Below are 13,726 nucleotides of genomic sequence, written 5' to 3' on the forward strand. Positions count from 1 at the left end.
CCAAAATTAAGTGTGCACATATCACTTTAACTTAATAGGATTGCATGCTTTAAATAAGTATATAAATTATATATAGGTTAAGATAGGAAGTAAAGATCAATATCCTGTCCCCTTGAAACAGCAAAATATATATAATATTATATATAGATACACACACACACGCACACACACACGTGGTAAGATCACCTCAACATCTTTCTTGAGAACATTACTAATGCTGCCAATGTCTCTTCTTTCAGTAGAAAGTTTTATGTATTTTTTCTCTTATTTCTCTCTACTAAGAACTACTTTCTTTCTGAGACCAAAATACAAAAGCATTAGCATTTCTTTAAGAAATATTAGCAAGGGAGGAAAAATAATCACTATCTGCCCAGTTCAAGGCAGGATTTAAATCAAATTCTTCCACTTCAGTGAATTCCTTGCTCATAGTCTATGGGATATTTAGAATTGCCCTTTCTTCACTTTGCATTCGATTCTTAAATACAAATTGAAGTAAAAAGAAAACTAACAGTCTAGCCTGAGAAACATAATAACCCCCTGGGCAGCCTGATATCTGATTTCCAGATTTTTTTTTTTTGTCAATAAGTAATATGTCATCACTGATTGTAAAATGAAACATTAAGCATATCCTGACATATGTAACATGCATGTAATCCACATCCTGAAGCTTAACGCTCCAAAGGTTCCCATGACAAATAACCTAATGCAGAATAACCTGGGGGCTGAGGGCAGATTAAGCTAATGATGAGATGGAGCATGCCAGCACTCGGGCCTGAAACTCTCATTCTCATGAAGTGGTCGCAAAATAAGTGAATCAAGGCTCTATTCTGAAGGCTTATAGGTGAAAATTAGTTAAAGAACATACTTTTAGTGCATTTAGATGCTATCCAGCTTCCACGTGGTAGCTAGCTGACAGCATGGTTGAGCTTAATGCATGTAAAACGTCAAATGGGGATGCAAATGTGGCATGTCATTGGGACAACTCCTGATCCTGAATTCAGCTGTATAATTGTACGGACTTACCGTTGACCATAGCAATGCGCTGGCACTCCAGAAATACTATTGTTGTCACAAACTCCTGGGGCAGCAGATAGAGCTTTAAAACTCCTGTCAGGGAAAGGAGAGAAATACTCTTCTGTGTCCAGGAGGAGTATGCATACCAAGGGGGAGTATACACACCAATGGGCGTGAGACCACCAACATTCGTTTTTTAAACTAGAGTTGATAGCTAGTATTTTTCTTACAAAACCTCCAAAACAAAATATTTTCATGTGCTCAAATGAGATACTTTGCTCACTAATGGAACAATATCTTCCAATTTTTGTTTTGGAGAAAAAACAGAAAAATCCTTGAGAAATTCTGTTTGATCGAAAACAATCTCTCAACTTTCACCTTGCCAGCATTTTTCTGGTTGACTGCCAAAACAAAAGCCCTATCATCTGCATAACCTAAGTGCTCGGTCATTTGCAACAACTGCTACAAAAATTTAAAAAATTAAAAAAGTCCTTGACAAAACGATGATTTATATTTCCAGGTGTCTGAGGTGAAACCTAACAAGCTTGCTTCTGTCCCTTTACCAGTTGTGTTTCAGCAACAGTCACCCAGACATGCTCTTGATGTGCATTTCAGCTCAGTTCACAGGAAGATGGGGAAAGTAGTGTTTAAATGTAAAGGGCTAAATTCATGTTGGAAGAAAAACAACATATTTTTCAGAAAGTTTAAGAGCCTATTATAAAAGTGGAGCTGTACAGTTTAGGTGGAGGGGGGCAACTAAAACTCTACTCCTTTTTTGGAAACTTTCAGCTACTTCCTATCCACTTTTTCTCTCTTTTTCCCCATAGGCCTGTATTCATCATTCTACTGCTTCTAAAACTTCTTTCATATCCTTTTCTCTCATTTTTCTCTTTGATCACAAGAACAGTCCTTTTCAAACTGGTCTTCTATTCAGTATCATCATGATCCTTCTATGTCGCTACATTAAAAGCAAGGACGAAACTTGTTTTAGTAGTTTGCCATATAAAGCAGATGGAAATTTATTTATATTATTATTTCAACTGACTACCTAGTTCTTTTTATAGTAAATGTTTATACCAGGCACGCCACAAAGTGAGCTCCCTGTATTTACCACAGAACTTCAGTACTAATTTATCTCCTGGAGAATTAATCTGGAACTATATATTAAAAAAAGAAAGTATAAAATAAACTCTTCAAACTTTAGCTAGCCATTTTAATTTCAAACAGTTGTGCACAATTTCTACTTTTAAATGCTACATATGAAAAAGATAAAAACCACATGAGGGTTTGATATTTCAGTTACTAACATAATATATATTCCAGATACCAAATTCATCCTCCTACCCTCCCTTTTCTTTTTCTTCTTCCCCTTAGGAAGACTATCTCAGCATCCTCCAAGCTTCCTTTACACTAGTTTCTATGGCACACTCTTATAAAACCCTACTAAGTATTGTCTGAATGTGACTGATGGTGGATTACTGTGAGTCAAAGGGATGTTCTAAATTTGGGGTATCAGCAGAGACTTGCTCTATTTCAGCTTAGCACATGTGAATTTATTTTATTCATACATTTACCTAAACATTTAATTATTTATACACCATAACTGTATACTGTTCGGCACTGAGCACTCTCTGGACACTAGCAGCAACAGTCCTGTAGTATGCTCCAATATTTCTAATACACAAGAACTAACAGAAAGCTATAGGATTGCTGGCAAATAAGAAACAGCAGAAGGGTCGCAGATTTGTTATGCCAAAGATTCGGGTTAGCTTCTACTTATTCACTGCTATTTTCTTGGAATGTTTGCACATGCTTGACAGCAATTATCTCCCCTATGAAGCCCATGAAGTAAGGCTTACTGTCAGATCCTACACCTCGCTGCACAGCAGTAAAGTGTTTGTGGTTAAAAGTGGTGCATGAACTACACGGAACAGCAACAACGACAACAACAACGACAACAACAGTGCTGAAATCTGGCACTGCTGTTTGGCAATTCCTAATGGGGAAATCTCTCCCACTGTAAAAAAGGGTGCACAACTTGTGAACTTCTAAGGTATTTGTTTAGGACAGGCTTAGTAAAGAAAAAAGTGCATTTCTTTGTCCAAAACATAAAATCTGACTAGACTCTTATTTCTACATGATGTGTGACTCCAATTACATCATTTCAATCAGTTCTGGAACAGGCTTACACAGCATATGGAAAGAATCACTAGTACAGATCCCCTTGGCCAAAAATGCACTTTTGGTAGGGAGTGTTCTAGAGGCAAGTGATAGATAAAATGCCAGAAGACTAATCTACATCCTCGGTTTTCTGTAAAATAAAATAATGTGGCTTAAATATAAGGACAAACTTTCCCAAAGATTTTAGAAAACTTTTAGATATTGAATCCCAGGAAAACCAAGCAAATTATTTAACACTGGCCTTTAATTTTTACAGACAGAAATAGCAAAGGTCCATCTATTTTTATTGGAATATTAATGTATTACATTTCCCTGGTCTTGCTAGTCTCCAAAGCATTATCTGTTCCCATATTATTTTTAATGATTGTTATATTTAGCTATTAGCCATTGACCCTTTGTTTACTTTAAAAAATAAACCCACTCCAGGGTATAGCAATTACTGATGCTCTGTTATGAGTAACAGGCCTCTCAACAGTGGTTGTTATGACAAACAGCTCAACTTCTGCCAACCTGCATGAATGGGAACTGAACTAAGGGTTTACTTTATCATGCGATAGAAAATTACTATTTTAATAGATGAGAGGAGACATAAGTGTTTAATTGCACGCCATTTCCATACATGTATCAATTATCACCAGACTTTACCATAATTATACCCTGATATACTGAACTATATTTGGGCTATAGGAGATTCTCACCAACATAAGGATGAAATTTAGAAAGTTAGTCTCCCGACATTCTGGGACAAAACCCAGTGACACTTGAGACTGCATTTATTTTATCTAACTACTGCACACACTACCAAAATATACTTTTGCTTTGTGGTAAGGCTTAAATTTTATTTAAGATCTTTAAAAATATTAGTGTAAACTCATCCAACCGGGTATTTTTAAAGTTCTAGAGTTATTTTAGAATCAATATCATTTCAGCAGAAGTAAAAAGAAATCCAGATTATACTACTGAAAGAGTCAAGCTGCCAACAAGGACTCCATACGAGATGGCCAGATTTAACTTTTTAATATGTGCTGATGGAACCCTCAGAGATAAAAAGGCATTTTTAGGGCAATCTACAGGGCAGTGTAGGCATCTACATTACACAAGTCTTGGGCAAGAAAAGTTCCTCCAGACTAGGCATCTTACTGATACCTTTCTGAACAAGCCCTCTTTACTGATGACATAGGGAGCCTAGACAGACTGCTCTCTTAGTATTTGGTGCTCTAAGTTTTGGTAGCATCAATACCACTCCTTCCTTCTGCCCTCCTGGTCAGAACATATTTATGCTCAATTATTTAATAAGCTTAACATTATTAATTACCCACAATATTTTCCCCAAGTCCGAGGCAAACTAAATATGATTATATATATTGAAGAGCAATTTTTTCTATAATTCCATTACTGTGATACTGCAAGAGTAGTTCATGTACAGTCTTATACCCTGTTTAACTCCATAAGATCTAAATGCCTGCCAGTAGAGATTGCACGTCTCGTATTTGCCACATTTGTTCTCCTAGTCTTATCCTAAGCAGAGAAATGTGTGCAATAACATGTTTTGTTGATACTTCTTAGTTGACTTCCTTAAGAAAAACAGATTTACATAATCGTGTTGTCTGTCTGTCCACTCCTTTAACTTCTGAGCCTGTTGACCTGTTTTAGCAAATCTGGACAGAACAGTACATGCCTCAGAGACGTTATATTGCTACAACTTTCCAGAAAACTACTGTTGGACAAGGGAGAGGGACATATATTACTGCCATCAGTGATGGAAAAGCTATAGTGTAAACTCTACGTGTACAGAATTTTCAGTTATGAGTTCCCTGGGGGGGGGGGGGGGGGGAAGGCAACCAAGTCCATGATTTTGTCGCGGCGTTTGAAAAGCTGGCCGTTATGTGTGCTTGGGGGCTGCACAAAGGGCTGCCTACCACAGCAATATTCCCTGTGCTTCTGATGCCCTCCTTCCGTACTTCCCTCCTAAGCTCATATACACTCTTTTTTGTAAAGCAGAGAACCTCAGTTAAAGCCTGATTGTTAGCTGAATGACATGGCTACCTCAAGAGAGACAGATATAAAAAGGATGGCTTATCTTTGACTGAAGTAACACAAGATACTTGCTTTAAAAGAACAGTATGTTTTAGGGGTAAAGATTATCAAAGCCAAGAGGAAATATGATATCTGCTCAGTTCTGATCGGCAACTGGTTAGCTGGGACAAAGGCGAGCATTGTGCTAAGGAACCGAGGAACCAAAATTATTCCAGGGCAGGAATCACAGGAGATACAGAAATGGAATGAGGTCATTGTAACAGTGAGCAAGACACAGCAAAGTGAGAAAGACAGCTATAAATGAGTAGTTCCACTGCTCACAAAATCACTTGCTTCATTTTCTTATTCTATTAAAATAGAGACAGACAGTCATACAACTGTGTGTTTACACTATGCAAAGCTGCTGTGGAAGGGAGCAGTGTCCCCACTGCAGCCACTAATCCTATTGCCTCCCACTATCCCATCCTGGCAAAGCCTGTGTTTTCATCCTCTGACCTCCTCACAGACCCCAGGGCACATTCAGGAAGATGGCCTGAATGACAGCTGCTGCAGGTGGGTGGGAGAAGTGCAGCTGCCTGAGGAAAGAAAAGGAGATAAATTGCCAGTGTGTGTGAAAGGAGAAGGTGAGAAGGAGAGACCTTCTGCAGGGGTTCCCAGTTCCTAGACCCATGTGTATGGCTCTTCAGGCCATAACATAACTCTAACACAAGAAGAAAGGAACAAAGAACCTAGGGCAGAGTCTTAGCAAGACTGAAAAAAGTCCTTAGAGGACATTTACTGAATGACCAAGTGTGACCAGGCTTTTTTAGACTTCTGGCTAATCTTCAGGTTCCACATTCACTTAAACTGCAACTTGCCAACCTTGCAACTCTACCAGTGCACAATTTCCTACATATGTGCAGAGGAAAGTAGTTTGCTACAATTACGAAATAGTTCAATGTATTTCAGGACAAAGAATGTTAACTTCTGCCCCTATAGAAAGTAGGTGGCACAATGAGGACAGAGTAACTTCTACATGACAATTCACATCCAGGTGAAATAAATCCAAGAAGTGGTTATCAAAATGCCAGTCACTCAAACAATTTCAGAATAGCTATGTATTTAGATGGTCAGCTATCTTTATCATGTCCCAGTGATAAAGCACATAATATGATAAAGGAGATGCCCAAGAACTGCACAGCAAAGGAGCTGCAAGCCTAAAATGAGGCTTAGACAGATAGATGTTAAAGCACTTATGAAACACTTAACTGAGGAAACAACTCCGAAAGTTATTTAAAAGATAATGTTTGGAATATGACAGCAAGCAAGAGAAAAAAAAAATCTTAGAAAAGAAGAATCTCACTTGAGCTTTTTCTATTAGTTAAACTCTATTACCAAGCTGCGTAGTTCTCACCTGTGGTGTAAATATAAATGAACACTTTTCATTAGGTTGGAAAATTGTAGTACATCTAACATTTTTATAAAAGCCAGAGTGTCACTTTTACCTACACAAAATGTTATGTTTTTCATGTGGCCTTCTTTTCTGAATTCTTTCCACTGATACCCAAAGAAACCTTATGAGTCTGGAAAAGAGAGGAAAAAACACTTTTATCACCTCCCACCACAATCAGATGTGAATCCTGATTGGTGATTTTTTTTTTTTTTAATTTACAGGAGTTAGGATGATATACAAAGTGTCCTGCTCCTTTTTGCAGCATTAATTTACAACAAGGTAGGTCCAGTGAAGATGAAAAGCTGTGTGGCACACCTAGTATAAAAGAAGATAAATGCATACAGCAAGTCAGTCGCTGTTAAAGTGAATGTATGAGAAATTCAGCTAATTATGTAGACTACGATAGCTACCAGCTAATCTATTTAAGCATTTCACTCATCCACTCACTCTTTCAATTGCAAGCAGAGTTTATACAGTAAGAACAGCAACTTAAAAAAAAAAAAAGACAAAAATCTACCAACTAGGCTGAGCTGCCATCCTCTCCATGTAATCCTTGGCCATGTTGATGGCTTCGATATTTTCTGGGTAGAGCAAGCAGAACATCGCCAGGGCCCCAAGATTGTTGCCAAAAATTTCATTCCACCGAGCGCTGAATTCCTTTGGGTCCCAGGGAGGAAGGTACTCCAGGGGGTTCGACAACATGGTCTGCACTGCCTCGGTCAGACGAGCTGCGATGTGCTGGTGAGTGGTGGCCGCCTTGAGACGCAGACCTTCCACATCCCCTTTGGAGAAGTAGAGCATGGGGTAGCTGTCGTAGTTGGCATTGACAAAGGGAATCATAGCAGCTGGGTCCTCACTGGTGCTGTAGGCAAAGGCGATGCAAATCACATGTATGAAAAACACACTCGGGGCTCCCCGGGTGTGAGTCCTCATTGTGGCATCAGATCTCCAAGTCTCAGTGGGAGCCAAACCATCTTTGAAATATCCTAGGGCAGACAGATGTGTGAGAGAGAGTTAGAAGAATTTCTGAGAAAATATTCATAAATAGGGATGCTTTAAACGAAATATAACTCCATGCAGACTTAAAGAATTCTGTGTGTATATATATATATATATATATATATATTCACATATATATAAGTGGCTTTCAAATATTTTTTGTGAGTCCTTCGGACAAAATCCCTACTAAACAACTGATCCTAAAGAAAAACCTTTATTCTTTGAAGAAAGTCCCTCCCTCCCCCATCTTTTCTCAAGTAGCTGGTACGAGGGGAATGAGCATACAGACAGGTCTTGTACTCAGGATTCACTGATTCAAAATAATTGCAACTGTGCTTAATATGAAACACTGCTGACTGTACTGGCAAATGGAGAAGGGAGGGAGGGAAAAAGGAAGGAGCGAGAGCCACAGAGATTGTGTTAGCGGCAGCCAAGCCTGTGTGCTGCGTTGGCTGATGTTAACAGCTGGAGAGTAAAGGATAAGGAATGCTGGAGGTTTGTGCTGGGGTCATTTTATACTATGCTCAAGGCCGCTGGTTCTGACACATCCTCAGTTAAAAAAAAAGAAAGGAAGAAAGAAAAAGTTGACAGAAAGAAAAAAGAAAAAAGAAGGCAGCAGAATTCTAGAAAAACAGTTGAAAGACCTGGCCTTTAAGGTATTTAGGTTTTTTATGTTGCTTTTATTTTTCTAAAGGGCCTTCCATTTTGCATGTGGAGATTTACTGCCAGCTACCAAGAAGGCTGAGCATTAAATTAAAAGTGCATATTTTCCTGTATGCCTGATTTCTCAAAATATGCTCAAATGGCAGATCTAAACAGAGGTTAAATGTAAGTATTTAAACATAGAAAGTCACTTTGTAAAAATTACCAACTATCTAGCCTAAAGTCTCAGATAAAACATGGCCAGGATCCCCCTGAGGAAAGCCAGCAAATTCCTAGAATTCTTCAGAGGGGAAAGGTTACAGAAAACAGACCCAAGAGAGACGGTTTTATGTAAATAATGAACAGTAGTTTTCAATTATTAAAAAGAGAAATAGACAGAAGGAAAGAAAACCCCCAAAACAAATATGAAATGTTTTTTTCCATGGAAAACCTGTTTCATAGGATTCAGAAATAAAACTTGCAAGGAGCTAAAGTACAAAGCAACCTTTTACTTCTCCCCACAGCTCCCTGCATATAGATGCCAAAATTTTCTAACAGAAACCTAGGCTGCTACAACTTAATTTAGAGACCCACATCCTGATTCAGCAATGTCGTTAATATGCACACACACAATGAGACCACCTTGTCAGCCTGGGTCCCTCAGCTACCGCCGGCTACACAGACCCTCTGGTCATTTGTATTCAGGTATTCCAAAAATTAATTTAGGAGCAAGTAATTTTGGCCGTGAAGTATATCTTTTCTTGTGCATTCTTGCTTAGGCTAAAAATAATACTGCACCCTAAAAATGCATACCTAAATGCATTAGAGTGGGTAGCAAAATTGCTTTAACATACAGTAATTCAAAATGACATTTTCATAGCATTCTAATGCATTTTGCAGATAAGTTTTGCCCTTTTTTGGATATAAACCAATCATTACAGGACACATTACGCAGGTCACAGAGTGCTTTATTTGGTAATACTTTTACTATATCTACATATTCTCTCACCACACACACAGAAACATGCATTGCAATTTTTCCAAACATACCCAGGTCCACTCGTATTCCCATCTATAAATAATGAAACCATACAACAGCATATCTTGAAAGAAAGGAGGTAAAAACCAGCCAAACCAGTATATCATGTCTGAAACGTGATGTGGGTTTTTTAACAGTTAAGAAAAAGGCTTTTAAAAACTGTGTTTTTTATTACAAAAAGCTGTTCTTAATCCTTTAAAACTGAGGGGAGAGAAAAGAACCTTTTTTAAAAAAAATGAAATGCTTTCTGAAAAATAGACAAAAAATCCTGGTAACTTTTTTTTTTTCCTTCTTCAATCATGGTCATACATTGCAAGAAGTTTCCTGGATTACAAAAGAAGAAAAAATCCCAGATGCATTCCTTTCCTTGGTTTGATTTCTGTGAGGACATCAGCACATCAATGAGAATTAAGCACATGTGTAACTTTAGGGATGGTTTTAAGTGCTCCCTAGATTAGGGTTGTTCTGACCAGAGTTTATGGAGCATGCAGTGCAGTTTCCTAGACCTCCCTCTCTGAAAAGCTAGATACATGATCCCAGCAGTCCATCATCACCAAACACCTCTACTGTTGTCTGAAATTCATAGTTCATATTTTCATATTCAATAACCCACCTAATTTTTTCCAATCATGCATGCATACATTTAATAGAGAAAGTAAACCCTTCTTTACTTTGTACATTAGAAGTAACCACCATACCACATTGTTTAGCCTAACCAGCAAACTGATAGTCTTTCAGCATATTCTGAATCAAGGTCTGGAAGAAAGTCAACAGGCAGTGAGAAAAACAGAACTACGAAGTCATTCTTATTTAATCTTGGTTAAATGACAATACCACCCTTCCTACAATATGAAGACAACAGCCCATGGCAGCAACATGGCCAGTGAGCCCTCTTCCATGACTATGCAGGGCTCAGCCCCACGTGACCAATGGATGGGAGGAGGCAGCTACCAAGGAGTCCACCTTTGTTCCCAGGCCTCCTCTGTGGAGGCACCACCACAACCATGTTGAAAGAAGCACCAGAGGGGAGCACTAGGGTGGTATGACTGTGGCTCACACCTTGCTACCTTCAGTGAAGAGATGTTCTATGTTTTCTCATCTGTGATATCCTTAAAAGCATGACCAGCAAAAAGTAATAATGAAAATCACAAAGCTTGACATGTAATAAAAATGTGGATTTGCAATAAGAAAGGTGTGATTAAATTTACAACAATTAACAAGCAGGATGTCAATGTGATTAAATCACCCAGATGGTGAGGAAATACAAATTACATGATTCTGAATGCAGCCATGACAAACCACCTTCACAGTGATTTCAAATAGCAGACCTGCCTTGAATCACAAACACAAGTATCTCACTGACTAGGACCAGACTTGACCTCATACTTCACTGATTTACTCTCCAAGTTCACTTGTCCAAGTCTGTCCATAGGCTAATGGGTATAATCATTCTTTCTCACTTCAGTAGTTGCCTAGAAACTAAACTGATTAATTAGGATATATATAAATATATAAATAAGGATATATATAAAACCAATTCAACATTTTCAGGTGGAAGAGGCTGCAGAAGGGCAAAAAAACAAAGCACCTTTGACATGAGAATATGACCAGAAACAGTAACATTTACTACCAGTGACTATTTAAAACTCATTATAATGGTACAAATGTACCAGTCCCGCTTCCCAAAACAATCCTTGAGCAGAATGAAGGTGCTTTATACGTTGAACAACTCCATACTTGGATATTCCCTTAGTTAACTTACTTGCACGCTGAAAGTTAAAGAAACAGTATTATTTTGAAACATGCATATGAAACTTGATTATCTGCATAGTTAGGTGAAGCCAAACATGTATAGATAATGGGCCACATGAGCCCCAACTCCCTAACAGTTGGGAGTGAACTTGCTACAAGTTTGTTTGATGTATAGGACTGGAAATGATAGGAGCCTGCGCTTTCTGATCGCTTACATGCCACAGTATCATTTTTTTTAAGTTAAAAGAATCTCTTACTCTCATATTACACTACATCATTACCAACTACATCTTCCAACAAAAACTTTAATAAGTAACTCGGCCTTTTCTGAAAATGAGGGTTTTTTTTATTCAGTTTGGAAATCACAATCTGATACACTATCAAAAATGAAAAGGAGGCTGAAGGATACTTGTCCATGGAAGAAAATGCTAATATGCCGTGCCACTTAGAAGGGCTGTCAGTCAGTTCTAGATTGAAAGAGCAGTTGCCATGATTTTCACTCCATTACCAGCAGAAACAAACAGTGAAGAATATAATTTATTCTAGAAAAAGCAACATGTGAACCTTAACTATTTTGATTCTTCACATCTGCATCAGTGAATGGCTGTTCAATTGCAGCCAAAAAGTATGGTAAGACTGATGCCGTTAACTGAACTGAACATTGGTACAGACAAAGTAAGTTCATCTAATAAAATTAATTTGATACACTATTCAAAGCAAAGCAGGGGCATGTTTACTCCAGTCGTTTGTGCACACGAAGACAACCCCGGCAATGAGAATGCAGGAGTGGGAGAGGGTGTGGAGGAGAGTGAGGACAGGACCGCACTGTTAGGGCTGGCACAGCTAACGTTGAAGCAGTGGGACCTTCTAGTGGGTCTTTAAAAAAATAAAAACATTTAGAGAATCGCAGCTTACCACAGTATCAGTTCTGAAGAGCCACTGTTCTTCAAAGGCGAAAATATATTTTACTGGACTTGGGTGGAAATTTTGCTGGGACAACACTTGTACCACTCCTTGAAAAGTAGAAATCACTGCTGTCTCCGCCAGCCTTTCCAAGACTAACCTGTGACTCATCTCTGACATGGGTATCTGATAAACATTTATAGCAAGCAACCAGAAAGCTGGGATTTGGGGATTTGCCACAGATTACTTGGGTTTCCAGATGAAGGGACTTCCCAGAGGGCAGGCTGGGATGCCGTGCAAGTGGACCCTGACTGCAGAGTCCTGACAGGAGCGGCTGTTTGGTGCGCACTCGGCCTCGAGGTTGTGGGCACCACTCCACCTTGGCGCGTGGATGCCAGCGCCCAAACAGGAATGGGGCCTCCTGCCCAAGTGGGGGTCCTGGGCTCCAGGTGGATGGAGTGAGAGCTGGGCTTCCCCTTCTAGTGCTGTCTTCTCCTTCCAGATAGCTTAAGAAATACTGTGGACAAACTCCTGGCATCTCACCTATGAATATGTCGGCTTTTCTCTCAGTCCCCCTCTGAAGTGCCAGATCTCTCCACAGAAGGCATGAGGAGCCCTGGCACTCAGCTCTAGTACCCAAACTCCATGCTGGAGGCCAGAGACTTTTAAATAAACTGCTGCTGTAGGTCTTACAGAAGGGATAACATTTTTTAATGAATTTCCTCTCCTAAGAAAGAAAGGTCACCTTTTATTTAGCCTAAAACGCAAAATTTCCCTTTAAAGACAGATCTACACAGATTTTACAGATTTTCTTCTGATGGGCTGCTCGTACTTTCCAGAAAGGCTACAGTCACATTGTTGCTCCTTGAATTACCTCCACAAGTGTTTTGATAAGAATTTTGTTCAAATTTTTAATGAAAAATCTCTTCCACCTTAGTGAGAAAAGGCAAATCATAAGGTTCAGCCTGCAAACTTTGCCTCAGAAAATGATCCCTGAGTTTCAATGACTTAACTTTCATCATCTTTGCGTAACTTCTTGATGAATTACTCATAGTGAAAGCACGCTTTTTCTACTCAGCTGAATGTAGTACTTAAGTCTGTACTTAATTTCATGTTGAATTACACTGTCATTATACTTTTGTCACAATTTAAACTGCATTTTAGGATCACCTTGTTAAGCCATTCAAAAGCACTAAAAATATAACAACCAGTTGTAGCACCCACTGCTAATCAGGTAAGAGAATAATACATATTTTACAAGAAATGGTCAGTGACCAGTAACAGCTGTTGCCATACCAATGCCATGAAACTTATGGATAACGTTGCAAAGAAATATACATGGTATTTTGTTCCATTAAACATTGATGGGTAAGGATCTTTTTGCACTGTTGCTGACAGGTATCAAAATATAACTGCTTGCCACAAGGAGTGCTAGGCTGGATCGGAGATGGAGCAAAGGAAACTTCAGTAAAAACTATTTTTGGTACTTTGCCCAAACACCCCAAAACACTAGCAAATATTTTACACACACTGCAATTTAATTTGCTGCTGATAACAGGAAGAGCACCGATAAATCTTTTGGAAATGGTAGTGTTTTACTTCCATGATGCTTATATCAACTGAGAATTATTTGCTGGCCCTCCCTGCTGTCCAGAAATTTCAATTTTACCACTCATTTAAATATTTCACAAACACAGATTTAAAAATATGAGAGCAACCAACTCATC

General features: G+C 38.8%; 1 protein-coding gene across 3 annotated transcripts in view; it reads right to left on the reverse strand.

Moving 5' to 3' along the window:
- The window catches only part of DSE (dermatan sulfate epimerase), a 38,741-nt gene that overhangs the window by 17,161 nt on the left and 7,854 nt on the right, over positions 1-13,726 (reverse strand). For all 3 annotated transcript variants that reach the window (XM_067293819.1, XM_067293818.1, XM_013959133.2), the window contains one exon: positions 7,182-7,650. In XM_067293819.1, coding sequence (XP_067149920.1) covers positions 7,182-7,597 — 416 coding nt within the window. In that variant the 5' untranslated portion in view covers positions 7,598-7,650. The remainder of the gene's footprint in view (positions 1-7,181; positions 7,651-13,726) is intronic.

The sequence above is a fragment of the Apteryx mantelli genome, chromosome 3 (assembly GCF_036417845.1).
Source record: "Apteryx mantelli isolate bAptMan1 chromosome 3, bAptMan1.hap1, whole genome shotgun sequence".
Taxonomy (NCBI): Eukaryota; Metazoa; Chordata; class Aves; order Apterygiformes; family Apterygidae; genus Apteryx; species Apteryx mantelli.